The sequence below is a fragment of the Erinaceus europaeus genome, chromosome 23, assembly GCF_950295315.1.
Source record: "Erinaceus europaeus chromosome 23, mEriEur2.1, whole genome shotgun sequence".
NCBI lineage: Eukaryota > Metazoa > Chordata > Mammalia > Eulipotyphla > Erinaceidae > Erinaceus > Erinaceus europaeus.
This window is the reverse complement of record NC_080184.1, coordinates 15,226,413-15,254,344: the sequence shown is the minus strand read 5'-3', so window position 1 is coordinate 15,254,344 and position 27,932 is coordinate 15,226,413. Positions and strand designations below refer to the sequence as shown.

At 67.7% G+C, this 27,932-nt stretch overlaps 3 protein-coding genes across 7 annotated transcripts in view; 1 reads left to right on the top strand and 2 right to left on the bottom strand.

Annotated features, from left to right (window-relative positions):
• Positions 1-27,932, bottom strand: part of COPE (COPI coat complex subunit epsilon) — a 54,950-nt gene that overhangs the window by 16,409 nt on the left and 10,609 nt on the right. The gene's annotated exons all lie outside the window — the stretch shown is intronic.
• Positions 1,596-12,716, bottom strand: COMP (cartilage oligomeric matrix protein). Of its 2 annotated transcripts, none has more exons than XM_060182299.1 (19): positions 12,475-12,716; positions 11,313-11,398; positions 10,560-10,611; positions 10,120-10,289; positions 8,791-8,928; positions 8,640-8,714; positions 8,173-8,331; positions 7,957-8,061; positions 6,580-6,687; positions 6,338-6,497; positions 5,264-5,382; positions 5,018-5,070; positions 4,761-4,942; positions 4,005-4,183; positions 3,862-3,910; positions 2,946-3,142; positions 2,623-2,795; positions 2,228-2,367; positions 1,596-1,710 (listed from the first exon to the last, which is right to left on the bottom strand). In XM_060182299.1, exons 1-19 carry the CDS (start codon positions 12,563-12,565, stop codon positions 1,664-1,666), a joined length of 2,283 nt encoding a protein of 760 aa, XP_060038282.1. In that variant the 5' UTR covers positions 12,566-12,716; the 3' UTR covers positions 1,596-1,663. The 2 variants fall into 2 exon arrangements, with proteins under 2 accessions (XP_060038282.1, XP_060038283.1); XM_060182300.1 differs by lacking the exon at positions 12,475-12,716 and adding an exon at positions 11,483-11,623.
• Positions 19,875-27,242, top strand: UPF1 (UPF1 RNA helicase and ATPase). 3 transcript variants are annotated; one of them, XM_060182286.1, is made up of 23 exons: positions 19,876-20,182; positions 21,336-21,478; positions 21,562-21,651; positions 21,750-21,917; positions 22,019-22,199; positions 22,285-22,446; positions 22,533-22,617; positions 22,702-22,800; positions 23,109-23,235; positions 23,309-23,468; positions 23,578-23,696; positions 23,775-23,939; positions 24,031-24,145; positions 24,239-24,382; positions 24,482-24,695; positions 24,884-25,001; positions 25,071-25,227; positions 25,299-25,616; positions 25,704-25,785; positions 25,868-26,029; positions 26,113-26,330; positions 26,416-26,537; positions 26,771-27,242. In XM_060182286.1, the coding sequence occupies exons 1-22, from the start codon at positions 20,000-20,002 to the stop codon at positions 26,533-26,535; spliced, it is 3,330 nt and encodes a 1,109-aa protein (XP_060038269.1). In that variant the 5' UTR covers positions 19,876-19,999; the 3' UTR covers positions 26,536-26,537; positions 26,771-27,242. The 3 variants fall into 3 exon arrangements, with proteins under 3 accessions (XP_060038268.1, XP_060038269.1, XP_060038271.1); XM_060182288.1 differs by having other exon boundaries at positions 19,877-20,182; positions 23,127-23,235; XM_060182285.1 differs by having other exon boundaries at positions 19,875-20,182; positions 22,533-22,800; positions 23,127-23,235.

Genomic DNA, 27,932 nt, shown 5'->3' with positions numbered 1-27,932 from the left:
TCCGCATGTGATGCCTGTCCCCTGGCCGGCCTCCCAAGGGTCACGTCTTGTGCCCCGTGTCCCGCCCGGTCCAGGTGAGTGGCCTGTGTCTGTGCCCGTTCCCGGCCGGCTGTCGTCCAGCTGCTCGTCCTCCCCTGGCGCTGCCCAGAGCATGCTCCCCGGGCCTCCCACCCCAGCGCTGAACTGGAACCGGAGCCCCCACCCAGCCTCACTCTCCGCCAGCCCCTCCCTTCCCGCCCTGCTGGCCGAGGGGGCGCTGAGCGGGCCCCCAGGATGCCTGCTGCCCCCTGCCCTCCTGAGCTGCCTCTGCCTCGCCGTCTGGGCCGGGTGCCACGGGCAGGGGCCACTGGGAGCCGCGGGCACCTCCTTTTCTAAGAACTCCATGTATGTGCGTGCGTTTGACTGCCGCCAGACTTGTATGTCAAGATTTTCTAAAAAAACAAAACAAAAAACAAAACAAAAAAACAAAACAAAAAAAAATGGCCTTAATCCAACAGGACCTTCGCGGATGCACAGGCCCAGGAGTGGGGGGGTCAGGACAGGGTGTGACCTGCGGGTGGCAGCTGTGGGGAGGCTAGAGTCAGAGGCCAGGCCCCCAGCAGCCTCAGTTTACCCCATGGGGCCAGAGCTTGTACCCCTGTAATCCAAGGCAGCTGCAGTGGGTCGGGGTCCTGCTTCCTTTTGAGGAGATTGAAGCCCCCCAATGGTGTTCTTGTTGAGGTGTCTGGGGCTACACCAGCCCCCACCATGCACTCTCCAGACCCCTGCTGCACCCCTCCCACGCGGGCACCCCCAAGCCCCCAGTGGCAGAGGGGTGCCCCCTCAGTAGAAGTGGGTCACAGCAGGTGGGACCCCCACATGAGCCCCCAGTGGGGTCTCCGCCCTCCCCCATTTCAAGGGCCCCTCAGGTGGGACCAGGCCCCCTTTTTCCTGGGGGATTCCCCATCCCACTCTCCCCCTTGGACCACGGAGGGGCAGAGGGGCTGTGTCCACTGGTCAGTCTGCTCCTGTCTGGGGTCTGTCTGAGGGTGCTGAGGGGCAGAGTGAGGCCGTGGGGTTGCCCAGGGACCCCCCGCTGCTGTCCTGGGCCTCAACGTTTCTGGGGCTCACCTCGGTTGCCACCCCAGGGATCCCCCCGGGGCCTATCTGTGGCTTCTGGGGAGTGGCCCAGGGCTAGCGGGCAGCTGGTCTGTTGCTTCCCTGAACCCCATCTTCCCAGGGGGCTCAGCCTGGGGCGGGGGCAGCCCAGGATGCCCGGAAAGCGGGGTGACCGAGCTGGCCCACGTCGTGGGGGCCCCGCCGCCCCAGGAGCTGCCCCGTGGTGCATGTGGCTGGACAGCTAGCCCTCCGCCCTGCGCCGGGGCCGCTGCGCCCGGCCTGACTTATGCAGACCCGCCGCTAGCCCGCATGTGCCTCCTGCGGCCGCACGCACGAAGCCTTTGTACCTCCCGCCCTTTGTACCACAATAAAACGCCCCTTTTGGCCTCCGCCTCCCCCTTCTTTCTGCGCCCCCAGGCTGGGCCCCTGCAGGCGGGCCGGGTCCCCACCGCCTCCCCGGGTGCCTTGGGGACCCCCAGCAGAGACCACAGCCGCACGCCCGGGCACACACTTTATTCTACGACCCCCCCAGCATCTTCAGGGGCGGGTCCCCAGGGTGCTCGTCCTAGGTCCGCAGCCGTTGCTGGGCCTCGTAGTCCTCGGGGATGGTGTCTGTGGAGGGACAGGGTCACTCGGTGCACGGCAGCAGCCAGGGCCGGGAGGGGGCCTCAGCGGAGGGGGCGGGGCAGCCACGGCCGGCTGGGGGCGGAGAGGGCGGGGCCTCCATGGAGGGGGCGGGGCAGCCACGGCCGGCTGGAGGCGGAGGGGGCGGGGCAGCCACGGCCGGCTGGGGGCGGAGAGGGCGGGGCCTCCATGGAGGGGGCGGGGCAACCACGGCTGGCTGGGGGCGGGGCTTCCACGGCCGGCTGGAGGCGGAGAGGGCGTGGCCTCAGCAGAGGGGGCGGGGCAGCCACGGCTGGCTGGGGGCGGGGCCTGGCTCCATGGGGGAAGGGGCGGGGCAGCTACGCCTGGCTGGGGACGGAGGGGCGGGGCCTTTGCCGGTCTGGCAGGGGCGGAGTCAGGGTAGCAGCTCTGCTAGGCCAGGCTCCCAGCTGAGTCCAGGCAGCTGATGGGGGGCCTACAGGGCAGGGGCAGGGCCAGGGGCAGGGGCAGGCGAGGCGGGGCTCACCGTTGCAGCGATATCGCAGGTTGGCCCAGATGATGTTCTCCTGCGAGAAGCAGAAGACGCCCAGCCGGCCGCCGCGCATGGTGGTGTCCAGGACCACGTTGCTATCTGCCACCAGCTCAGGGCCCTCGTAGAAGCGAACCCTGCGGGCAGGGGGAGATAGCATAATGGTTATGCAAAGAGACTCTCATGCCTGAGGCTCCAAAGCCCCAGGTTCAGTCCCCTGCACTACCACAAGCCAGAGCTGAGCAGTGCTCTGGTAAAATAAAATACGTAAATAAATATTAAAAAAGAAAAAAAAGTCGAACCCTGAAGCGGGTGGGTGTGGGTGCGATGAGTTGGGGTGCCCATGACCCCCCACCCGCACCCGCAGGGGGACGCCCGGCCGGTGTCCCCACCTGATGTAGCCCACTTGCGGCCGGTGCTGCAGGAACCAGCGGTAGGAGGTCTTGTCCTTCCAGCCCACGTTGCGGGGGTCCTGCCAGAGCAGCCGCACCTGCGAGGCCGTGTCTCCCGTGTGCCACAGTGCGTTCCGCAGCTGCTCCCCAGGGCCCGTGGATGACTTGACAGCCTGCAGAGGGCAGGGGTGACAGGCTCAGGTCTGGGGCGTCGGGGCTGGAGGGGCTGAGTGATTTGCAGAGTCTGGGGGCGTCCTGGGGCTGGGCCAGGGCCCAGACGCCTGGGGGAACCGGCTGGGGGCTCAGCGGTGTCCGGGGGGCACCTTGAGCTGGATGCCAGGCTGGGCCACGGCACGGAAAGGGCTGGCCTGCCAGTACGTCTGCTCCATCTGCTTCCACATGACCACGTAGAAGCTCGAGCTGTCCTGGTAGCCGAAGATGAAGCCGGCATAGTCGTCGTCTGTCACAGTGTTCACGTGGAAAGTGCCCTCGAAGTCCACGCCGCTGAAGGCCGTGTAACCTGTGCGCAGGCAGGCACGGAGGGAGGCTAGCCTATGCCCATCCCCACCCCACCCCCAGGTGCCTGTCCTGCGGCTGCCCGCTGACACCCTGCTCCAGACAGTCCTCGGAGACAGACAGACGGGGGAGGGGAGAACACAGATAACACGAGAGACGACGCGTCCAGGAGATGGGTGGGGTGATGGACAGGTGGAAGGTAAGTGGTTTCTAGATAGAATAGCAGAGATCAGAGAGGCAGAAATAACAAAAGAATGGATAGTAAGTAGCCTGGGAGAAGGACTGGTGACGGGTTCAGGAAGGTCGCACGGGTTCTGCAGAAGCGGCCCGGGTCCAGTCCTTGGCCACAGCTGGGCAAAGATCTAATGAAAACCGGCAGTTATAACAAGACAGATGGCAGGGAGATGATCCTCTGGGGGGCAGGCAGGTGTACGGGTGGATGGACGGATGGAAGGCTGACAGATGACAGACAGAAAGTGATAGACGTGATAGATGGAAGATGTAGGTTGGGCGACCAGTGAAGACGGTGACGACAGACAGACAGTGGGTGGTGACAGGGAGGCGAGCAGGTGCCAGGGATAAGCAGGTGGATGCACGGATGGAAGGATGGACAGATGGTAAGACAGCAGACAGAGCCACACCCAGAGCTCCTTGCTGAGCCCAGGTGCATCTGACCCCGCCCTTCCCCTGCAGGCCCCGCCCCCACGGGCCCCGCCCACTCACCCACAGCCAGACCGGGGTCACTGTTCATGGTCTGCACGATCTCCATGCCCTGAGGGGCACAGAAAGAGATCAGCAAGGGGAACCAGCCCTCCAAAAGAGGGGTCAGCTCAGGGGTGCCTGGCCGTTATCCGCCCTGCGCGCACCTGGTTCAGCACCACCCAGTTGGGGTCAATCTGCGCGTCGCCCTCGGGGTCCAGCACGACCGTCTGGAAGGCCCGGAAGTCAGTGAGCGTGACCTCGGCGTTCTCCGGACAGACGTCTATCTTGTCCACCACCAAGTCTGCATCGAAGTCGTCCTGACACGCGTCGCCCACGCCGTCCCCTGGGGACATAGGAGAGGGGTCTTTCCTACTGCCCACTGCTGCACACCAGCCTGATGCAGCGGGGCCACTCGGGCCAGGCGGGGCTGGCCCCGCCCACAACAGACCGGCCACACCCAAGAGGCCTGACCACGCCCCCTATAAGGACAGGCCACGCCCACTCGCCAGGATAGGCCACACCCAAGGGGGTTTGATCACAGCCCTTGTGATTAGCACCGCCCAAAACACACCTGGCCACGCCCAAATCTTCCCACACAGCCCCGCCCACTCCAGGATGAGTCATTCTCATAGGAGAAACGAACACACTCCTTCTGCGACAGGCCACGCCCACCAGAGCCAGCTGCTCTCAAGGGAGGGTGAGCCACCACCACCACACACACACACACACACACACACACACACACACACACACACACACACACACACACACACACAGTTTGTGGTTGGCCCCGCCCACAACACGACCGGATCCGCCCACCCCCGAGACCCCACCCACACAGGACCCGCCCGCTCGTGGGTGGGCTGGCCACGCCCATAGCCCCGCCACACCGGCACCAGCCGTGTGTGCCCGGGCCCTACTGTTGGAGTCCTCCTGCCCGGGGTTGGGCACCAGGCGACAGTTGTCCTGGCTGTCGGGGACCCCGTCGTTGTCGTCATCGTCGTCACAGGCGTCCCCCTGGCCGTCGTGGTCCGAGTCCTGCTGGGAGCTGTTGGGCACTGTGGGGCAGTTGTCCCTGGAGTCCTGGTACCCGTCCCCGTCCCTGGGGGCACGGCGAGAGGTCAGCGGGCGTCCCAGGACACTACGGCCGCCCCAGGCCCACGCCGCACCCTCTCACTGGTCTTGGTCGCTGTCACAGGCATCCCCCACGAAGTCGTGATCCACGTCGCTCTGGGGTGAAGGGGGGGCCACAGTCAGGGCAGAGGACGGCGGGCCCCCCACCCGCAGCCACAGCCACAGCCACCTGCACCCCAGGACCCCCGGGCTCCCAGAACGGCTCTCAGGCTGTGCGACTGGACCGCGGTTTCAGCTGGTCCCAGCCTCGGGGTCTGGCCCCCCACCGGGCCAGGCTGCACGCCCCCACCTGGTCGGAGTTGCGCTTCTGGGGACAGTTGTCACAAGCGTCCCCTACACCGTCCCCATCGCTGTCCTTCTGGTCGGAGTTGGGCACGTGGGGGCAGTTGTCTGCCGAGTTGCGGATCCCTGGGGGGAGGAGGTACATGGGCTGCAGAGAGTGGTCAGCCCACCCCGCCCACAGCCCCAGGGAACCAGGGACTGGACTGCGGATCCAGGAAGGCTGGCCGTGCTCTCAGGCGCAGTCTTTGGAAACTTCTGGACACAAACCTGGGCTGCCCTGCCCTGTGCCCTCAGCATCCCACCCCAAGTCCCACCTGTTATCCCAAGTCTCTCATATGGATATGAGATATATATTTTTTTGACATGCTTCTTTTTTTTTTAGGTATTTATTTATTCCCTTTTGTTGCCTTTGTTTTATTGGTGTAATTATTATTATTGTTGGATAGCACAGAGAGAAATGGAGAGAGGAGGCAAAGACAGAGAGGGGGAGAGAAAGACAGACACCTGCAGACCTGCTTCACCGCCCCTGAAGCGACTCCCCTGCAGGTGGGGAGCCGGGAGCTCGAACCAGGATCTTTATGCCGGTCCTTGCGCTTTGTGGCACCTGCGCTTAACCTACTGTGCTACCGTCTGACTCTCTCTCATTTTTTTTTTTTTTATGAAAGTCAGAGAGAGCAGGCCCTGCTGAACTCTGGCTGATGGTGGTGTTGGAGATTGAACCTGGGACCTCAGACCCTCAAGAAGGAGTCTTTGCAGAAACATCATGCGATCTCCCTTATGTTGTTGTTATTATTATTATTATTATTATTATTATTTCCCAGAGCCTTGTGGAGCTGTGGCTGATGGTGGTGCTGAGGATTGAACCGGGGTCCCCAGAGCCTCAGGCAGGGGAGTCTGTTTGCAGCAGCGTGATGCTGACTCCCGCCCTCTCTTCTTTGCCATAAACGGAGCTTAGAGGCTTGTTTATCCTTTCCACTCGGTGCGAGGACTGGACCCGGGACCCCAGCGTGCCGCAGACCCAGGGTGCCGGTCGGGGTGTCCCGCGGGCCCCCAGACCCCGCTGTCCCTGCCCCGTACGCACCGTCCCCGTCCAGGTCGTCGTCACACGAGTCCCCCCGGCCGTCGCGGTCCGTGTCCTTCTGGTCGTCATTCTTCTGGGCTCGGCAGTTGTCACACGCGTCACCCCACTTGTCCCCGTCTGAGTTGCGCTGGTCCGGGTTCCGCACCAGGGGGCAATTGTCCTGGGAGACAGAGGGGGGGGGGGCTCAGATCTGCAGGGCAGCCCCCGCAGGCAACCCCTCCGGGGGCTGGGGCCACCGCCACCTCCTCGTTGGGGACCCCGTCTCCATCCGCGTCAGGGTCGCAGGCGTCTCCGATGCCATCGCGGTCCACGTCCTCCTGCCCCGAGTTGGGCACCGTCACGCAGTTGTCCTGGGGGGTGCGGAGGAGGGGCACAGGGACACTCAGGGGGCTGGGAGCCGCCCCAGGAGCGTCAGGCGCCGCCCACCACCTGGAGGCGCTTCCCATGGGATGCTAAGCCCCGCCCCGCCCATAGAGACCCCGCCTCCTTGAGGCCCCACCCAATAAGCTGCGCATCCCACACTTCTCCGCCCTGCCCACCCACTAGGCTTGCACGCACTGCCGTGGCCCCGCCCACCCTCCCGGCTCCACCCACTTTAAGGCCTCAGGCGCTCAGACCTGGACCCTCCAGCTCCGCCCACCTCACAACACTGCTATTAAGTCCCGCCCCTTTAGTGCCCGCCAGCCGTCACACTGGCGCCCCGCCCTGGCCCCGCCCATCCAGGACCTCTGTTGGGGCCTCTAGGCTCCGCTCACTGGGCCCAAAACAGCCCACAACCTGTGGATGACGTCCACCTTGGCCCCGCCCAGCCCGGCCCGGCCCACAAGGTGTGGATGCTGTCCCGCCCTGGCCCCGCCCACCACGCATTGATGACGACCAGCCCAGGCCGCGCCCACCCCGTCCCGGCCACGCCCACCCCGACCCGGCCCCGCCCACCCCGGCCCGGCCCACAAGGTGTGGATGCTGTCCCGCCCTGGCCCCGCCCACCACGCATTGATGACGACCAGCCCAGGCCCCGCCCACCCCGGCCCGGCCCCGCCCACCCCGGCCCGGCCCACAAGGTGTGGATGCTGTCCCGCCCTGGCCCCGCCCACCAAGCGTTGATGACGACCAGCCCAGGCCCCGCCCACCCCGGCCCGGCCCACAAGGTGTGGATGCTGTCCCGCCCTGGCCCCGCCCACCACGCATTGATGACGACCAGCCCAGGCCGCGCCCACCCTGGCCCGGCCACGCCCACCCCGGCCCGGCCCCGCCCACCCCGGCCCGGCCCACAAGGTGTGGATGCTGTCCCGCCCTGGCCCCGCCCACCAAGCGTTGATGACGACCAGCCCAGGCCCCGCCCACCCCGGACCGGCCCCGCCCACCCCGGACCGGCCCACAAGGTGTGGATGCTGTCCCGCCCTGGCCCCGCCCACCACGCATTGATGACGACCAGCCCAGGCCGCGCCCACCCTGGCCCGGCCCCGCCCACCCCGGCCCGGCCCACAAGGTGTGGATGCTGTCCCGCCCTGGCCCCGCCCACCAAGCGTTGATGACGACCAGCCCAGGCCCCGCCCACCCCGGACCGGCCCCGCCCACCCCGACCCGGCCCGCCCCGGCCCGGCCCCGGCCCCGTCCACCTTGCGGCACTGGCGCTCTGGGCAGCGCAGCTTCTCGTCGGGGAAGCCGTCCAGGTCGGTGTCGCGGCCGCACACGAGCCCGTTGCCGGCCCAGCCCACGTCACACTGCGGAGGGTGGTGTGAGCGCGCACCCCAGGGACCCCCGCCCGCCCTCCGGCCCCCCACGTCACACTGCGGAGGGGCTCGTGCGCGCGCACCCCGGGGACCCCCACTCACGGCGCAGGCGCGGGAGCCGTCGCGCTCCAGCAGGCAGTGCGCATGCTCGGGGCAAGGGCTGGGCGCGCCGTCGGGGCACAGGCGCTGGGCGCGGGGCCGGCAGCCGGATTCCTGGTCGCCCACGAAGCCCGGCAGGCAGGGGCCGCACTGGAAGGAGCCCTGGGGGACAGCACGGGCCTGGGGGCGCTCATAGGGGGTGGGGGCATCACGGGCTTGGGGGCATCGCTGGGGGTCGGGGGGCATCGCGGGCCCAGGGGCACCACTGGGGGTCAGGGGGCATCACGGGCCCGGGGGCACCACTAGGGGTCAGGGGGCATCATGGGCCTGGGGGCATCACGGGCCCGGGGGCACCACTGGGGGTCAGAGGGCATCATGGGCCTGGGGGCACCACTGGGGGTCAGGGGCATCATGGGCCTGGGGGCACAGGGGGTCAGGGTCAGGCCTGCACAGCCCGGTCCCGGCCTTACCCGCGTGTTCACGCACACGGAGTTGGGGACGCAGTTGTGCTGGCCCGTCTCACACTCGTCGATGTCGGCGCAGACCTGGGGGCGGAGGGGTCACCGCCGGCCCGGCCCTCCCCGTGCCGTCCTCCCCGCTCCCCTCAGCCGCCGTGCCCACCTGCTTGTTGGCCTTGGCGAAGGCCAGCCCCTTGCCCTCGTGGGGGCCCCCGCGGAAGCCGGGCGGACACGCCTCGCAGCGGAAGCCGGGGCTGGTGTTCACGCAGCGGACACGCGGGAAGCAGGGGTGTGCGGTGCACTGCGGGACCGGGTGTGAGGCTGGCCCAGGCCCGCTGCCACCCGCTGCAGGGGGTCCCAAGGGCACGTGGGTGGAGCAAGGGGGCAGGGTCTCTGGGGGGCAGGGTCTCAGGGGGGCAGGGTCTCAGGAGGGCAGGGTCTCAGGGGAGGGCCGGGTCTCTGGGGGGCAGGGTCTCAGGAGGGCAGGGTCTCAGGGGGGCAGGGTCTCAGGGGGGCAGGGTCTCAGGAGGGTAGGGTCTCTGGAGGGCAGGGTCTCTGGGAGGCAGGGTCTCTGGGGGGCAGGGTCTCAGGAGGGCAGGGTCTCAGGGGGGCAGGGTCTCAGGGGGACAGGGTCTCTGGGGGGCAGGGACTCCTGGGGGGCAGGGTCTCTGAAGGGCAGGGTCTCAGGAGGGCAGGGTCTCAGGAGGGTAGGGTCTCAGGATGTCCGGGTAGGGGGCAGCAGGGTCTCTGGGGAGGGCAGGGTCTCAGGAGGGCAGGGTCTTAGGGGGGCAGGGTCTCTGGGGGGCAGGGTCTCAGGGGGGCAGGGTCTCATGGGGGCAGGGTGTCAGGAGGGCAGGGTCTCTGTGGTGCAGGGTCTCAGGATGGCAGGGTCTCTGGGGGGCAGGGTCTCTGGGGGGCAGGGTCTCAGGAGGGCAAGGTCTCAAGGGGGCAGGGTCTCTGGGTGGCAGGGTCTCCTAGGGGCAGGGTCTCAGGAGGGCAGGGTCTCAGGATGTCCGGGTAGAGGGCAGCAGGGTCTCAGGGGGGCAGGGTCTCAGGGGGACAGGGTCTCTGGGGTGAAGGTTCTCTGGGGAGCAGGGTCTCAGGAGGGCAGGGTCTCTGGGGGGCAGGGTCTCAGGAGGGCAGGGTCTCAGGGGGGCAGGGTCTCTGGGGGGCAGGGTCTCAGGAGGGCAGGGTCTCACAGTGGCAGGGTCTCTGGGGGGCAGGGTCTCAGGAGGGCAGGGTCTCAGGGGGGCAGGGTCTCAGGGGGGCAGGGTCTCTGGGGTGAAGGTTCTCTGGGGGGCAGGGTCTCAGGAGGGCAGGGTCTCACAGTGGCAGGGTCTCTGGGGGGCAGGGTCTCAGGGGGGCAGGGTCTCTGGGGGGCAGGGTCTCAGGAGGGCAGGGTGGGGGGCACTCTGTCAGGAAGGGTCTGGGGGGCAGGGTCAGGGGCACTCTGTGGGGCAGGGACTCTTGTGGGCACGGACGTGGTGTGCACCTCGTTGACGTCCACGCAGACAGAGCCATTGCCCGAGAGTCCAGGGGGACAGGGCCCGCATTGTGCCCCGCCAGCGCCTTCTGTGCAGACCACGCCCGGGAAGCAGGAGTCGGGGCCGCACTGGGGCAGGGGCCGCACGCTGACCCCAGGGGTGTGCACGGGCTGCATGCCTGCGGGCAGGGCGGGCAGGGGCCTGCTGCCAATTCTGCCCCCGCTTCTGCTCCTCCCGTGCCCGGTGCCTGGGGTTCCTGCCTCCATGCCAGCACCCCCAGAGCCCTCGAACCCGGGGGTCCCTGCCCCCCTCCCCCTGTTTCCCCACACCCTGGGGTCCCTGCCCTCTTCTCCCCCCCATATCCCTGAACCCCGGGGTCCCTGCCCCCCTCCCCTCGTGTCCCCGCACCCTGGGGTCCCTGCCCCCACCCTGTGCCCAGTCCCCTCACCGCAGGCGTCACACTCCAGCACGATGTTTTTCAGGAATGTGATTTCTTTTACCTGAATGGAGGAGGTGTCAGCGGGCCCCCCTCCTCCCCGATGCACCCCACTGCCCAGCCGGTGCCTCTTTCCTTGCCACCCTCCGTCAGTCCTTGCCCCCAGCGCCTGAAGCCCTGCTGTCCCCCCTCCGCACTGGCCCTGGGGTCCCCCCTGACCACTCCCAGGGTCCCATGGGCCACTCCTGGGGTCTTCCTGACCATTCTGGGGTCCCCCTGACCACTCTGGGGTCCCCCCTGACCACTCTGGGGTCCTCCTGGCCACTCTGAGGTCCTCCTGGCCACTCTGGGGTCCTCCTGGCCACGCTGGGGTCCCCCTGGCCACTCTGGAGTCCCCCTGACCACTCTGGGGTCCTCCTGACCACTCTGGTGTCTCTCCTGGCCACTCTGGGGTCCCCCTGGCCACTCTGGGTTCCCCCTGACCACTCTGGTGTCACTCCTGACCACTCTGGGTGCCCCTGGCCACTCTGGGGTCCCCCTGGCCACTCTGGTGTCTCTCCTGGCCACTCTGGGGTCCCCCTGACCACTCTGGGGTCCCCCTGACCACTCTGGGGTCCTCCTGACCACTCTGGTGTCTCTCCTGGCCACTCTGGGGTCCTCCTGGCCACGCTGGGGTCCCCCTGGCCACTCTGGGGTCCCCCCTGGCCACTCTGGGGTCCCCCTGGCCACTCTGGGGTCCCCTTTGGTCACTCCCGCCTGCCCCACCTGCTGGCGCAGCAGCTCCCGCACGTCCTGTAGCGCCGAGTTCGCCTCCCGCAGCTCCTGCAGCATCTGGGGGGCCACGTCGCCTCCTGGGTACAGGGGCGCTGGAGGGGGTGTCCGGGACCACCCTGCCCACCCCACCCCATCCCTCCCCTCCCCTCCTTGACCCTCACCCAGTGGGCTCTGGCCCTGGGCCCCTGCGCCTAGCGCGCACAGCAGAAGGAGGCAGGCAGAGGAGTGCATGGCGGCCGCGGGAGGCTGAGGGGAGCCGGTGCCCCCTTCTTATGCCTGGGGCCGCCCCGCCCCACCCCGCCCCACCCCGCCCCGCGGGGCAAACAGCCTGCCCCCGCTGGACCGCGCCGAGGGGAAACTGAGTCACGGGGTGCGGCCGGCCTAGGCACCCCAGGAAAGGGGCAGCCCGAGGGGCCCCCAAACCTTCAGGAGGGGGGTCTGGGGATCCGGAGGACGCCCCCACTGCCATGCACTGAGCCGCCCTGTGCTCCAGCCTGGGCGCCCCAGAAGAGTGGGGGGTCCAGGGCACCCCTGCCCCCACCCCCTTCCTCACTTGCTTCAGAACGAGCGACAGCCCCCGTGCCTCAGTTTCCCCTGCCCTTGGCAGAATGAGGAGGAGGGGTCCCTGCCCTGGCCGCAAGCCTGAGCCCCCTTTGCTGCTGTCCTGGGTCCCAGCATGGGGGACCATGCTGCCGCCCCTCTCAGGGCCCCAGTTCCACCCTGGGCTCTGCGGGGATCCCCGAGCCCCCCTAACTTGGGGCAGTCCTGGGGGAGCGGCCTTTGGGCTCTGGGATTCCGGGAACTTGCCCTAATAAAAACATTTTAAAAGCCACTCCGCGGGCGGGGGACTGAAAGGGCTCAGCCAGACTCAGCTGGGGTGGCCCCGGGGTGCACCCTCCCCCCAGCCAAGGGCCCAAGGGCCAGGAGTCCGGCCCCCAGCCAGCTCCCTGCTCCTGGGGGGCTCCCTAGAGGTGGTGGTAAGCACTCCTGTCCGGCTGGGGAGCGGGGTGTCAGGGGGCACAGTGAGCTTCTCCCCCCGCTGGACGGTCCCCTCCATGCCAGTGCCCAGAGCCAGGGAGGGCGGGGAGGGAGGTGGCGGCGGGCACCTCCAGGGAGCCCATTCCCGCCGCCCGCAGCCCCTCCATGAGCTCACCCCCTGTTTTCCTTGGCGTCTGTAGCTGGGGCCAGCAGGCGGACTTGTGGGGCCGGGGGCCAGGAGCACGGAGCATATGGGGGCAGGGCATGGGGCAGGGCAGGCAGCTGGCCGAGGGCCTGAGAGAGCCCCGTCCTCCTGTGCTCACTTCCTTCCCCGGTACCCCCTGCTCGGCTCCGGCTGCTGGGCGTGCCGGGAATTGAACCCTGGGCCTCCGGCCGCTGGCAGGACAGTGGGACAGTGTCTGGAGGAGCTGGGCGCCGGCTGTCTCTGGGCTGGGTTCCTGGGGTGGCCTCCCTGGCCAGGCCTCAGCTCTTTGAGTTAAGTTAGTGAGAGAAGAGACAGAGACAGACACAGGGAAAGCCAGAGATGGAGAGACAGGGAGAGATGGGGAGACGGAGAGAGACACAGAAACAGATGGAGAGAGAGAGGACGGGAGTCGGGCGGTAGCGCAGCGGGTTAAGCGCAGGTGGCGCAAAGCGCAAGGACCGGCGTCAGGATCCCGGTTCGAGCCCCCGGCTCCCCACCTGCAGGGGAGTCGCTTCCCAGGCGGTGAAGCAGGTCTGCAGGTGTCTGTCTGTCTCTCCCCCTCTCTGTCTTCCCCTCCTCTCTCCATTTCTCTCTGTCCCATCCAACAACAATGACAGCAATAACAACAATAATAATAACCACAAGGATAAACAACAAGGGCAACAAAAAGAAAAAAAAATAGCCACCAAGAGCAGTGGATTTGTAGTGCAGGCACCAAGCCCCAGCAATAACCCTAGAGGCACAAAATAAATAAATAAATAAATAAGTAAATAAATAAATAAATAAATAAACAAGAGGAAGAGACAGGGAGACATGGGGAGACAGATGAAGGTACTGAGTCGGGCCTCCCTCCCTGGGGGCCCTGGGCAGCCCCCAAGTCTGCCTCTCGCCCCTCAGCTGAGGACAGCCCCAACCCTCACTTTATTTTTAGTTTATTTAATTTTTAATTTATTTATTTTCCCTTTTGTTGCCCTTTATTATTGTTGTAGTTATTGATGTCATCGTTGTTGATAGGACAGAGAGACATGGAGAGAGGAGGGAAGACAGAGAGGGGGAGAGAAAGACAGACACCTGCAGACCTGCTTCACCGCCTGGGAAGCGACTCCCCTGCAGGTGGGGAGCCGGGGGTTCGAACCGGGATCCTTATGCCGGTCCTTGCGCTCTGCGCCACGTGCGCTTAACCCGCTGCACTACCACCGACTCCCCTCACTTTATTTTAATTTTATCTTCTCAGAGACAGAGAAACGGAGGGAGGAGCTGGCTGGTAGCACAGCTGGTACTAAGCACAAGGACCCATTCAAGGACCTGGATTGGATTTGTGCCCGAGTCCCACTCCCCACCTGCAGGGGGTGAAACAACGGGGCTTCTGTCATTCTCTCTGTCTCCCTGCCCTCTCAGCTTCTCTCTGTCCTGTGCAATAAAAAGGAAAAAGCGGCCCCCAGGAGCAATGGATTCCGAGTGCTGGCACTGAGCCCCAGAGGAAGCCCTGGAGGCAGAGACAGAGACACACCTGTAGCCCTGCTGCAGAAGCTTCCCCCTGCAGGTGGGGACTGGGGTCTGGAACCCAGGTCCTTGCACATGGGGCCAGATGCGCCACCACCCAGCCCCCGTGGGCACCCCACCCTGACTGTACACGAGCCGTTTTGTTCCACCACCCCACCCCCCGTCCTGCTTGGCCCTGGCTGATGGTGGGGTTGGGGATTGAACCCTGGGCCTGAGGGTCTGTTGCAGAACTGCTGTGCTGTCTCTCCCAGCCCAACACACGACGGCTTCACAGGAGATGGGGAGGGGCAGGGGGAGGGGGGAGTCGTAAGGATCCAGGGTTCGAGCCCCCGGCTCCCCACCTGCAGGGGAGTCGCTTCCCAGGCGGTGAAGCAGGTCTGCAGGTGTCTGTCTTTCTCTCCCCCTCTCTGTCTTCCCCTCCTCTCTCCATGTCTCTCTGTCCTAGCCAACAAGGACGACATCAGTAACAACTACTATAAAACAAAGGAAACAAAAGGAAATAAATGAATAAATACTTTTTAAAAAATATTTTATTTTATTTATTTATTCCCTGTTGTTGCCTTATTGTTGTAGTTATTATTGTTGTTGACTCGGCAGCACTGCACCGGGCAGAGCAAGGCCCTGGGTCCGAGCCCTGGCACCGCATGGGAGCCCCGCGGACAGCACAGGGGAAGCTCCTTGCTGCAACAAGGGCCGGGTTGCCCCCCCTCTTTCTCTCTCCATCTCTCCCTGTCTCTCTCTCTCTCTCTCTCCCCCTCTCATCTCTCTTTAATAACTTATTGTTAGACTTTTTTAAAAAAAAGATTCTATTTATTGATTCATGAGAAAGATAGGAGGAGAGAGAAAGAACCAGAGGCCACGGCGGTCCAGTCCATGTGCTGCCGGGGGTTGAACCCAGGACCTCACGCTTGAGAGCCCGATGCTTTATCCACCCGCCACCTCTTGGACCACAGACTTTTATTTTATTGGGTAGAGATGGAGAAATGGAGAGGAGGGGAGACAGAGAGACCCTGCAGCCGTGCTCCACCACTCATGAAACTTCCCCCTGCAGGTGGGGAGCGGGGCTTGAACCCGGGTCCTTGAGCCCTGTGCCGTGCGCTCAGTAGGTGAGCCACCACCGGCCCCCATCTCTTCTGTTAACGTTCTGTTTCGTATTGTTATTACTATTCTTTCTCCCGGAGCTCTGCCTGATGGTGGGGCTGGGGGTTGAACCCGGGCCTCAGAGCCTCAAGCAGGAGAGTCTTTTGCAGAACTCCTGTGCTGTCTCCTCACCCTTATTATTATGATTATATTATTGATTATTTGTGCTTTTTATCTTTTTTAAACCAGAGCGCTGATCAGCTCTGGCTTATGGTGGTGCAGGGGATTGAACCTGGGACTTTGGAGCTTCAGGCATGAGAGTCTGTTTGCACAACCATTATGCTATCTCCCCCGCCCATTATATTGTTATTATTACTAATTATCTTACCCAGAGCCCTGCTCAGCCCTGGCTGCTGGTGGTGCTGGGGAGGGAATCCAGGACCTCAGAGCCTCAGGCATGAAGGTTGTTTGCAGAGCCATCATGCTGTCTCCCCGCCCAGGTGTGTCTGTGTCTGTCTCTGTCTGTCTCTGTGTCTGTCTCTGTGTCTGTCTCTGTCTGTGTCTATCTCTGTGTCTCTGTCTGTCTCTGTGTCTGTCTCTGTGTATCTGTGTCTGTCTCTGTGTCTGTCTCTGTGTCTGTCTCTGTGTCTGTCTCTGTCTGTGTCTATCTCTGTGTCTCTGTCTGTCTCTGTGTCTGTCTCTGTGTATCTGTGTCTGTCTCTGTGTCTGTCTCTGTGTCTCTGTGTCTATCTCTGTGTCTGTCTCTATGTCTCTGTCTCTGTCTGTCTCTGTCTGTCTCTGTGTCTGTCTCTGTCTCCGTTTCTGTCTCTCTGTCTCTGTCTCTCTGTCTCTGTGTCTCTGTGTCTCTGTGTCTGTCTCTACAGCAGCATAAACTCAGCCTGGCAGCCTGGCAGCGGCTCAGCACGGAGCCCAGGCGAGAGCCCCAGGATGTTGACCCAGCTGGCAAGTGTTCTGCCTGCCACACCACCTCACGTCCCCAGCCTCAGCTTCAGATGTCGGGGCGAGGGGATAGGCGGCTTGGTGACAGCTCTCAGAAGCGCCTCCCGGTCCAGGTCCAGGTCCAGCCAGGCCCCAGGCCCCACTGCGCTGCAATGGCTGGTGCAGGCAGAGGCAGCCACCAGGGCCCGGGAGGAGGGTTCTGTCATCAGGCAGGTCTGAGACCCTCAGGGGTTGGGGTGGTTCGACCAGGCCGTGCCACCCCGCCCCCACGGCCCCTGCCACCTCTCCCCGGTGGGCACCGGATGCCTGGAATGTCCCCGTGGCCCTGCCAGTATGCCGCGCGGCTACGTTGGGAGAATGTTTCCAGGGCCCGGGGCCCAGTCCCACCGCAAAGTGGAAAGACCTGCTCAGCTGGCGGCCGGGGCCGGGAACAGGCCGCTCTGCCCGGCCAAGCCCCCCTCCCCAGGAAATCGGAACAGACGCCTGCCGCCTCGCCTTCCCTCACACCTCCCATCACTCACGGAGCCGCCCTGCTGGCCTCTCAGCCCCGCGGCTGGACTGGGCCCCGTCCAGCATAGAGCCCCAGCGACCCCGGGTTCGGCTCTCACCCGCCCCAGGGAGAGTCTGTGCCCTCCAGGCCCTGCACCCCTCCTTCCAGAGGAGCCCCCGTCGTGTCCTGGAAGCTTCCCTGGGGCTCAGGGTGCTCCGTGCCTGGCCACCTCCCGGCCCCGGTGCCCGGGACGGGGTGACTCGGGGTAAGGCCAACCGCACCCCACAGCTGCGAGAGGCCACCCAGGCAGGAGAACCGTCAAGAACACCTTTCAGGGCCTGTGGGCGCCCGGGAGAGACCCCTCCTGTCTGTGGTCTGGGGGGGCGCCGCCCGGACTGGGGGCTGGGTGACACTGGGCTGGACTGGCAACGTCACCCATCCAATGGCGGCCCGGGCGGAGGGTGGGGCTCGGGGCTCGGGGCTCCCAGGATGGGCCACATCACCAGAGGGCTTGGCCAAGTACACAGAGACGATGTCACAGAGGCAGAGAGACAGAGAGATAGCAGGATGAGAGCACAGGGGCTCTGCAAACAGACTCTCCTGCCTGAGGCCCTAATGCCCCAGGTTCGATCCCCAGCACCAACAGAGCTGAGCAGGGCTCTGGGGAAAAAGACAGAGGGACAGACATTGGAGATAGAGGCTGAGTTCCAGGGCGTCTCTGGGGAGACTGAGGCTGGGGGTCTCTGGGGAGACTGAGGCTGGGGGTCTCTGGGAGACTGAGGCTGGGGGTCTCTGGGGAGACTGAGGCTGGAGGTCTCTGGGAGACTGAGGCTGGGGGTCTCTGGGAGACGGAGGCTGGGGGTCTCTGGGGAGACTGAGCCTGGGGGTCTCTGGGAGACTGAGGCTGGGGGTCTCTGGGGAGACTGAGGCTGGGGGTCTCTGGGGAGACTGAGGCTGGGGGTCTCTGGGGAGACTGAGGCTGGGGGTCTCTGGGGAGACTGAGGCTGGGGGTCTCTGGGGAGACTGAGGCTGGGGGTCTCTGGGCAGACAGGCTGCGGGTCTCTGGGAGACGGAGGCTGGGGGTCTCTGGGAGACGGAGGTTGGGGGTCTCTGGGAGACTGAGGCTGGGGGTCTCTGGGAGACTGAGGCTGGGGGTCTCTGGGGAGACTGAGGCTGGGGGGTCTCGGGAGACTGAGGCTGGGGGGTCTCTGGGAGACTGAGCCTGGGGGTCTCTGGGGAGACTGAGGCTGGGGGTCGCGGGGAGACTGAGGCTGGGGGTCTCTGGGAGACTGAGGCTGGGGGTCTCTGGGGAGACTGAGGCTGGGGGTCTCTGGGAGACTGAGGCTGGGGGTCTCTGGGAGACTGAGGCTGGGGGTCTCTGGGGAGACTGAGGCTGGGGGTCTCTGGGAGACTGAGGCTGGGGGTCTCTGGGAGACTGAGGCTGGGGGTCTCTGGGGAGACTGAGGCTGGGGGTCTCTGGGAGACTGAGGCTGGGGGTCTCTGGGGAGACTGAGGCTGGGGGTCTCTGGGAGACTGAGGCTGGGGGTCTCTGGGGAGACTGAGGCTGGGGGGTCTCTGGGAGACGGAGCCTGGGGGTCTCTGGGAGACTGAGGCTGGGGGTCTCTGGGAGACTGAGGCTGGGGTCTCTGGGGAGACTGAGGCTGGGGGTCTCTGGGAGACTGAGGCTGGGGGTCTCTGGGAGACGGAGCCTGGGGGTCTCTGGGAGACGGAGCCTGGGGGTCTCTGGGAGACGGAGGCTGGGGGTCTCTGGGGAGACTGAGGCTGGGGGTCTCTGGGGAGACTGAGGCTGGGGGTCTCTGGGCAGACAGGCTGCGGGTCTCTGGGAGACGGAGGCTGGGGGTCTCTGGGAGACGGAGGTTGGGGGTCTCTGGGAGACTGAGGCTGGGGGTCTCTGGGAGACTGAGGCTGGGGGTCTCTGGGGAGACTGAGGCTGGGGGTCTCTGGGAGACTGAGGCTGGGGGTCTCTGGGGAGACTGAGGCTGGGGGTCTCTGGGAGACTGAGGCTGGGGGTCTCTGGGGAGACTGAGGCTGGGGGTCTCTGGGAGACGGAGCCTGGGGGTCTCTGGGAGACTGAGGCTGGGGGTCTCTGGGGAGACTGAGGCTGGGGGTCTCTGGGGAGACTGAGGCTGGGGGTCTCTGGGAGACTGAGGCTGGGGGTCTCTGGGAGACTGAGGCTGGGGGTCTCTGGGAGACTGAGGCTGGGGTCTCTGGGGAGACTGAGGCTGGGGGTCTCTGGGAGACTGAGGCTGGGGGTCTCTGGGAGACTGAGGCTGGGGGTCTCTGGGAGACTGAGGCTGGGGGTCTCTGGGAGACGGAGCCTGGGGGTCTCTGGGAGACGGAGCCTGGGGGTCTCTGGGAGACGGAGGCTGGGGGTCTCTGGGGAGACTGAGGCTGGGGGTCTCTGGGAGACTGAGGCTGGGGGTCTCTGGGAGACTGAGGCTGGGGGTCTCTGGGAGACGGAGCCTGGGGGTCTCTGGGAGACGGAGCCTGGGGGTCTCTGGGAGACTGAGGCTGGGGGTCTCTGGGGAGACTGAGGCTGGGGGTCTCTGGGAGACTGAGGCTGGGGGTCTCTGGGGAGACTGAGGCTGGGGGTCTCTGGGAGACGGAGCCTGGGGGTCTCTGGGAGACTGAGGCTGGGGGTCTCTGGGGAGACTGAGGCTGGGGGTCTCTGGGAGACTGAGGCTGGGGGTCTCTGGGGAGACTGAGGCTGGGGGTCTCTGGGAGACTGAGGCTGGGGGTCTCTGGGGAGACTGAGGCTGGGGTCTCTGGGAGACTGAGGCTGGGGGTCTCTGGGAGACTGAGGCTGGGGGTCTCTGGGAGACGGAGCCTGGGGGTCTCTGGGAGACGGAGCCTGGGGGTCTCTGGGAGACGGAGGCTGGGGGTCTCTGGGAGGCTGGGGTCTCTGGGGAGACTGAGGCTGGGGGTCTCTGGAAGACTGAGGCTGCGGGTCTCTGGGAGACGGAGTCCTGATCTCTGGGAGACGGAGGCCAGGAATCGGGGGCCACAGGCACCGAAAGGCCCTGAGGTCGCCGCGAACGCCCCGCAGGTTCCCAGCCCGGGCCCAGCTAGTGCGCCTGCGCGCCTCAGAGTCCCCGCCCCCTCGCCCCGCCCCCCGCGCCTGCGCCCTCCCGCTCCAGAGCCCAGTGGGCCCCGCCCCTCGCGCCTGCGCTCTCCCCTCCCCGGACGCCTCGCGTCTCGCGGCCGCGACTGCGCACTCGCCGCCCCGGGCCCCGGAAGCCCCGCCCCTCGCCGGGCGCCGGCTGCGCGCGCATCCCCTCGGGTCCGCGGGCGGCGGTTGGACGGTGCGCGCTCGCGGCGCGGGCGGTTGGCCCCGCCCCCGCTCGTGCGTGCTGCGTGGTGCGCGGCGGCGTGCGCGGCGGCGTGCGTCGTGCGGCGGGCGCGGGGGGCGCAGGCGCGGTGGCGGCCGTGGCGGGCGGCAGCATGAGCGTGGAGGCGTACGGGCCCAGCTCGCAGACGCTCACCTTCCTGGACGCCGAGGAGGCCGAGCTGCTGGGCGCCGACACGCAGGGCTCCGACTTCGAGTTCACCGACTTCACGCTCCCCAGCCAGACGCAGACGCCGCCCGGCGGGCCCGGCGCGGGGGGGGCGCCGCTCGACGCGCAGGTGAGGCCGCGGCCGGCCGGGCGGGCGGGGGCGGCACCCGGAACCCGCGGCCGAGCCCCGGGAGCCGCCGTACCCGCACCGGGAGCCCCGCTCGGGGCTGTGGACGGAGCTTCTGCCCGCCGCCCTGGGTGCCAGCTGGCTGCCGCGCCCGAGGGCTGTGCGGGGCGGGGGTGGGGGTCCCCGAGCCGAGTGCCCGGGGTGGGGGTCCCTGAGCCGGGAGCCGGGGTGGGGGTCCCTGAGCCGGGGTGGGGGTCCCTGAGCCGAGTCCCCGGGGTGGGGGTCCCTGAGCCGGGAGCCGGGGTGGGGGTCCCTGAGCCGGGAGCCGGGGTGGGGGTGCCCGAGCCGAGTCCCCGGGGTGGGGGTCCCTGAGCCGGGAGCCGGGGTGGGGGTCCCCGAGCCGGGAGCCGGGGTGGGGGTCCCTGAGCCGGGGGTGGGGGTCCCCGAGCAGGGAGCCGGGGTGGGGGTCCCCGAGCCGAGTGCCCGGGGTGGGGGTCCCTGAGCCGGGGGTGGGGGTCCCTGAGCCGGGGGTGGGGGTGGGGGTCCCCGAGCAGGGAGCCGGGGTGGGGGTCCCCGAGCAGGGAGCCGGGGTGGGGGTCCCCGAGCCGGGAGCCGGGGTGGGGGTGCCCGAGCCGAGTCCCCGGGGTGGGGGTCCCCGAGCAGGGAGCCGGGGTGGGGGTCCCCGAGCCGGGAGCCGGGGTGGGGGTCCCCGAGCAGGGAGCCGGGGTGGGGGTCCCCGAGCCGGGAGCCGGGGTGGGGGTGCCCGAGCCGAGTCCCCGGGGTGGGGGTCCCCGAGCAGGGAGCCGGGGTGGGGGTCCCCGAGCAGGGAGCCGGGGTGGGGGTCCCCGAGCAGGGAGCCGGGGTGGGGGTCCCCGAGCAGGGAGCCGGGGTGGGGGTCCCCGAGCCGGGAGCCGGGGTGGGGGTGCCCGAGCCGAGTCCCCGGGGTGGGGGTCCCCGAGCAGGGAGCCGGGGTGGGGGTCCCTGAGCCGGGGGTGGGGGTCCCCGAGCCGGGGTGGGGGTCCCCGAGCCGGGAGCCGGGGTGGGGGTCCGTGATCAGTCCTTTAGATGGGGCTCCCTGAGCCGGGTCCCCGGTCGCACCCGGTCCATCCCCGGGTGCCCCCCAGTCCTGGCCGCACCCCTGACCCGGTGCCCGCAGGTGGGGGTCCCTGAGGATGGCCTGCAGAACGGGGCTGCGGACGACGGCGTGCCCAAGACCAGCCAGCTGCTGGCGGAGCTCAACTTCGAGGAGGATGAGGAGGACACCTACTACACCAAGGACCTGCCGGCGCACGCCTGCAGGTGGGGCGCCCGCCGGGTGGGGGCTTGGCCGACACACCCCGCCGACCCGGCCCGTCCCTCTGACCCGCCCGCCCCACCCCCAGCTACTGCGGCATCCACGACCCGGCCTGCGTGGTTTACTGCAACACCAGCAAGAAGTGGTTCTGCAATGGGCGCGGGAACACCTCCGGGAGGTAGGGGCTGGGGGGCACCTCCGGGAGGCAGGGTACCCGGGTGTGGGGGTCCCTGGTAGCGGGGGCGGCAGACCTGAGTCCCCGCCTGCCTCGCGCAGTCACATCGTGAACCACCTGGTGCGCGCCAAGTGCAAGGAGGTGACGCTGCACAAGGACGGGCCCCTGGGCGAGACGGTGCTGGAGTGCTACAACTGCGGCTGCAGAAACGTCTTCCTGCTGGGCTTCATCCCCGCCAAGGCCGACTCCGTGGTCGTGCTGCTCTGCCGGTGGGTGCTGGCTGCTGGCCGGGGGCAGGGGCGCCAGGCGGGCGAGCGCCTCCCTCCCTCCCTCCGTCCCTCGAGCGTGCGTCCGTCCGTCCGTCCCGCAGGCAGCCGTGCGCCAGCCAGAGCAGCCTGAAGGACATCAACTGGGACAGCTCGCAGTGGCAGCCGCTCATCCAGGACCGCTGCTTCCTGTCCTGGCTCGTCAAGATCCCCTCGGAGCAGGAGCAGCTGCGCGCCCGGCAGATCACGGCCCAGCAGATCAACAAGCTGGAGGAGCTCTGGAAGGTGGGGCGGCGGGGCGGGGACCCCTGCGCGGGAGACCCTCACCCCTGCGGAGACCCTCACCCCCGCGCCCCGCCCCGCCCCGCAGGAGAACCCGTCAGCCACGCTGGAGGACCTGGAGAAGCCGGGCGTGGACGAGGAGCCCCAGCATGTGCTGCTGCGCTACGAGGATGCCTACCAGTACCAGAACATCTTCGGGCCCCTCGTCAAGCTGGAGGCCGACTATGACAAGAAGCTCAAGGAGTCCCAGGTGCCCCCGCCTGCCCCCGACTCCGCCCCCGCCCCCCACTCCGCCGCCCCCCCGCCCCCGCCGACCCCGCCCGTGTCCCTGCGCAGACTCAGGACAACATCACCGTGCGCTGGGACCTGGGCCTGAACAAGAAGCGGATTGCCTACTTCACGCTGCCCAAGACGGACTCTGGTGAGGGGCCGGGACCTCTGCCTGGGGTCCCGCCGGGCCTGCCCCCGCGCCCCCGCCCGCCTCACCCCTCCCCTCCCTTCCCAGATATGCGGCTGATGCAGGGTGACGAGATCTGCCTGCGCTACAAGGGTGACCTGGCCCCGCTCTGGAAAGGCATCGGCCACGTCATCAAGGTCCCCGACAGTATCCTCCGCACCCTGGGCCTGGGGCTGTGCGGTCTCGGGACGGTCTCGGCGGCCTGTGGGAGGCCCCCGGGGTTGTGGGGGCTCGTGGGACACGGGAGTCGGTGCTGGGGGCTGCGGGTGGGGGGTTTGGGGTTGGTTGGCAGCCAGTGGGGCAGTGCTGGGGCTGCGGTGGGGGGTTGGGGTTGGCAGCCTGTGGGGCAGTGCTGGGGTCCGCAGGAGTCCTGGGGCGCCTTGGGGCTCGCTTAGCCGGGTGCTGGCTGCGGGGCTGGGGGGGCCGCCAGGGGTGAGGCACTTTGACCTCGGTGGAACTTAACCCGGCGGCAGACTACGGCGACGAGATCGCCATCGAGCTCCGCAGCGGCGTGGGGGCCCCCGTGGAGGTGACCCACAACTTCCAGGTGGACTTCGTGTGGAAGTCCACGTCCTTCGACAGGTGTGCTCCTCCCTGCCCGACCCCCCACACTGACCCCCGACCCCGACTGACCCCGCCCTGCCCCCACCCACAGGATGCAGAGCGCCCTCAAGACCTTCGCGGTGGACGAGACCTCGGTGTCGGGCTACATCTACCACAAGCTGCTGGGCCACGAGGTGGAGGACGTCATCATCAAGTGCCAGCTGCCCAAGCGCTTCACCGCCCAGGGGCTGCCCGACCTCAACCACTCGCAGGTGCCCCCCATAACCACTCCCAGGGCCCCCCATAACCACCCCCAGGGCCCCCCATAACCACTCCCAGGGCCCCCACCCCCGGCCCTGACCCAGGCCCCCGCCCCCACAGGTGTACGCCGTCAAGACCGTGCTGCAGAGACCCCTCAGCCTCATCCAGGGCCCCCCGGGCACCGGAAAGACCGTCACCTCCGCCACCATCGTGTACCACCTGGCGCGGCAGGGCAACGGGTAGGCCGTGTCCCCTGTCCTGTGCCCCCCCATCCAGCCCTGCCCCGCCCCATCTCTTGCTGACCTCCAAACCGCCAGGCCGGTGCTGGTGTGTGCGCCCAGCAACATCGCGGTGGACCAGCTGACGGAGAAGATCCACCAGACGGGGCTCAAGGTCGTGCGTCTGTGCGCCAAGAGCCGCGAGGCCATCGACTCGCCTGTGTCCTTCTTGGCGCTGCACAACCAGATCCGCAACATGGACAGGTGGGCGAGCGGCTCGCGGGCGGGCGGGCGGGCGGGCGGGTGGGGGCAGCCCGGGCCGGACGATGGGGCTGACAGGCACGACCCCTCCTAGCATGCCCGAGCTGCAGAAGCTGCAGCAGCTCAAGGACGAGACCGGCGAGCTGTCCTCCGCCGACGAGAAGCGCTACCGCGCCCTCAAGCGCACGGCCGAGCGCGAGCTGCTCATGGTGAGCCCTCCCCGCCTGCCCCCTCCCCGCCTGCCCCCTCCCCGCCTGCCCCCCGCCCTCCCTGCCCCACCCAGCCGCGCCCTGTCTCCCCAGAACGCCGACGTCATCTGCTGCACCTGCGTGGGGGCGGGCGACCCCCGGCTGGCCAAGATGCAGTTCCGCTCCATCCTCATCGACGAGAGCACGCAGGCCACCGAGCCTGAGTGCATGGTGCCTGTGGTGCTGGGCGCCAAGCAGGTGCGGTGGGGGCCTGGTGTGGCGTTCGGTGCGGTGCGGTGCGGGCCCAGCCCGGCCTCGTGGGAGCCCTGCTGAGCCCCGTCCCCCCCCCCCCCCCAGCTGATCCTGGTCGGCGACCACTGCCAGCTGGGCCCGGTCGTGATGTGCAAGAAGGCGGCCAAGGCGGGGCTGTCGCAGTCGCTGTTTGAGCGTCTGGTGGTCCTGGGCATCCGGCCCATCCGCCTGCAGGTGCAGTACCGCATGCACCCTGCCCTCAGCGCCTTCCCCTCCAACATCTTCTACGAGGGCTCGCTGCAGAATGGCGTCACCGCAGGTCAGCCCACCCCCGGACAGTCACCACGGGTCAGGTCGGGTCAGGCTCCCCTCTAGAACACGGTCACCATGGGTCGGGTCGGGTCCCCCTCTAGGACACGGTCACCGCAGGTCAGGCCCACCCACTGCCCGCCCTGCCCCCCAGCTGGGCCCGGGTGCCAGGCCGCTCGCTCTCTCCCCCTGCCGCAGCCGACCGAGTGAAGAAGGGCTTCGACTTCCAGTGGCCGCAGCCGGACAAGCCTATGTTCTTCTACGTGACGCAGGGCCAGGAGGAGATCGCCAGCTCGGGCACCTCCTACCTCAACAGGTGAGCCCGGCCCACGGCCCCACGCCCCCCGCCTGCCCCGGGGCCGCACTGACCCTCCCCACCCCCCAGGACGGAGGCCGCCAATGTGGAGAAGATCACCACCAAGCTGCTCAAGGCGGGCGCCAAGCCCGACCAGATTGGCATCATCACACCCTACGAGGGCCAGCGCTCCTACCTGGTGCAGTACATGCAGTTCAGCGGCTCCTTGCACACCAAGCTCTACCAGGTGCCCCGCCCCGCCCGACCTCTGGCTCCCCTGACCTCCGGCCCCGCCTGACCTCTGGGCCTTGCCCCCAGGAGGTGGAGATCGCCAGTGTGGACGCCTTCCAGGGCCGAGAGAAGGACTTCATCATCCTGTCGTGTGTGCGCGCCAACGAGCACCAGGGCATCGGCTTCCTCAACGACCCGCGGCGCCTCAACGTGGCCCTGACGCGCGCCAGGTACGGCGTGATCATCGTGGGCAACCCCAAGGCCCTGTCTAAGCAGCCGCTGTGGAACCACCTGCTCAACTACTACAAGGAGCAGAAGGTGCTGGTGGAGGGGCCGCTCAACAACCTGCGGGAGAGCCTCATGCAGTTCAGCAAGCCGCGCAAGCTGGTCAACACCATCAACCCCGTGAGCAAGCACACGCGGGCGGGCGGGGGGCGGGCGGCTCGGAAGCGGCCGGGCTGACCCACATGCTGTGGTGGGCTGTCCGCTCAGGGCGCCCGCTTCATGACCACGGCCATGTACGACGCCCGCGAGGCCATCATCCCGGGCTCCGTGTACGACCGCAGCAGCCAGGGTGAGTGGGGTGGACGGGCGGGCGGGCGGGCGGGTCGTCTCTGGGGACCACGGCAGCGCTGACCCGCCCCACCCACCCGCAGGCCGCCCGTCCAGCCTGTACTTCCAGACGCACGACCAGTTGGGCGTGATCAGCGCGGGACCTGGCCACGTGGCCGCCATGAACATCCCCATCCCCTTCAACCTGGTCATGCCGCCCATGCCGCCGCCCGGCTACTTCGGCCAGGCCAACGGGCCGGCCGCCGGTGAGGACCCGGGGGCACGGGGGCCGCCCCCAGGGGCATCGAGGGCTGGGCCCACCCCTCACGGCAGTCCACGTCCCTTCCAGGCCGCGGCGCCCCGAAGGGCAAGGCGGGCCGGGGTTGCCGGCAGAAGAGCCGCTTCGGGCCGCCGGGCCCGGGTCCGAGCGCGCTGCCCGGTGGCCAGGCCAGCCAGGACGCGGCTTCGCAGCCGTTCTCACAGGGCGCGCTGACGCAGGGCTACATCTCCATGAGCCAGCCCTCACAGATGAGCCAGGCCGGCCTGTCGCAGCCCGAGCTCTCGCAGGTGACGCGGGGGCCGCCCTAACCCAAACCCCACCCGAGCCCCTCTCCTGGCCCGGGCTCACCCCCCCCTGCCCCCCCCCCCCCAGGACAGCTACCTGGGTGACGAGTTCAAGTCCCAGATCGACGTGGCGCTGTCGCAGGACTCCACGTACCAGGGGGAGCGCGCCTATCAGCACGGAGGGGTCGCAGGCCTGTCTCAGTACTAGAGGTGGGGCCTGAATTGGGGCTGGGGCCCCTTATTAGAAGGCGGGGGTGGGGCTGGAGGTGGAGCCCCTGTGAGAAGGGGCGGGGCCTCTATTAGAAGGGGCGGGGCTGGAGGCGAGGCCCCTATTAGAAGGGGCGGGGCTGGAGGCGGGGCCCCTATTAGAAGGGGCGGGGCCCTATTGGCCGCAGGCCAAGGTGGGTGTGGGAGGGGAAAGGGACCTGGCTGACCACCCACAGGAGGCGAGGACCAGCCGGGAGCCCCAGAGCCGCTGGCCACCGGCCAGGCCCCGTTTTCGCCGCCGGAGGAGCAGGAGCCGGAGGAGCAGGAGCCCGAGCCGGCCACAGGAGCAGGAGCCGCCCGCCGCGGGGCGTGAGAAGCTGCCCGCCCTGCCCTCCCGGGGCAGCGCCCAGCCAGCGAGAGGGCCGCCGTCCGGCCTCCCCTGAGAACGCGGTGTTGGGTCTCTGTTCGTCCCCTTCCACTGAGGCGCCGCGACCTGCCGCCCGCCCGTCCGCCTCCCGGAGGCCCGGGCAGGAGCTTCAGGGGCGCCACTGCCAGCTTGGGCCCCGCGGGCCGCCGCCCACACCCACCCGGCTGCCCAGAATGCTCTGCGCCGCCTGTCCGCCCACCCGCCCGCCCGCTGTGTCCCTTCTCATTTCTGGTCCTTTTGTTTTAAGCTTTTTCGTCACCAATAAAATCTTAATAAACGGCCGTGTTGGTGGGTCAGCTTTCCCGCACCCGTCGCCTGGGCACCCTTGGGGCGGGCGGGGCACCTGGGGCGCTGCGCTGCTGCCGGGGGCCTGAAGCCGGGCAAGCTGTGGGTCGGCCTGCCCCTGCCCCTTCTGTCCGCAGGCTGGCTGCTCCCCAGGCTGCCCGTGCAGACGCTCCTCCTCAGTGGCGGCTGTGGGCTCGAACCTGGCCCCCACACGTGGCAGGGCAGCGCACAGAGGAGCTGTTTTCCCAGCCTGTCTGGGGCTATCGTCGACTTCTGTCTCCAGAGCCCAGCGGAGCTCTGGCTGACGGTGCTGATCCTTGAACCCAGGGCTTCCGAGTCTTGGCGGGAGAGTGGGTGGCTCCCCAACCCCTTCTAGATATTTATTTCATAAGAGGAGGACAGCCTCCCTCTGGCAGTTGTGGCAGCAGGATGGAACCCGGAGCCTCCCCCACAGCTGGGTGCTCCACCCCCTGCACCCCTGCAGGCCAGGGGCTACCTCTGCACAGAGACCCAGGGTCCCTCGAGGCCTCCACATCTGGTCCCTGCCGGTGGCTGCAGAGAGGAGGTGTCCCTGTCCCTCTCGGTCCCCGGCCGCGCGTGTGGTTCCCAGCTCTGTTAGTCGGGACACCTCTCTGTGCAGGGTGCCCAGTGCCCCCCGCCCACACTGCCGGGAACTTGTGGGCCCT

Excerpts from the sequence above, each read along its gene's own strand:
- COMP (XM_060182299.1), bottom strand. The coding sequence starts at position 12,565 with ATGCCCTGCCCCCATATGCTCCGTGCTCCTGGCCCCCGGCCCCACAAG. Across the intron at positions 6,688-7,956 it reads CAGAGCGCCAGTGCCGCAAG|GACAACTGCGTGACGGTGCC; the intron begins GTGGACGGGGCC and ends CGCACCCCCCAG. Across the intron at positions 4,184-4,760 it reads CGGGCAGGAGGACTCCAACA|GGGACGGCGTGGGCGACGCG; the intron begins GTAGGGCCCGGG and ends CTATGTCCCCAG.
- UPF1 (XM_060182285.1), top strand. The coding sequence starts at position 20,000 with ATGAGCGTGGAGGCGTACGGGCCCAGCTCGCAGACGCTCACCTTCCTG. Across the intron at positions 23,940-24,030 it reads CAGATCCGCAACATGGACAG|CATGCCCGAGCTGCAGAAGC; the intron begins GTGGGCGAGCGG and ends GACCCCTCCTAG. Across the intron at positions 26,331-26,415 it reads CGCAGCCCGAGCTCTCGCAG|GACAGCTACCTGGGTGACGA; the intron begins GTGACGCGGGGG and ends CCCCCCCCCCAG.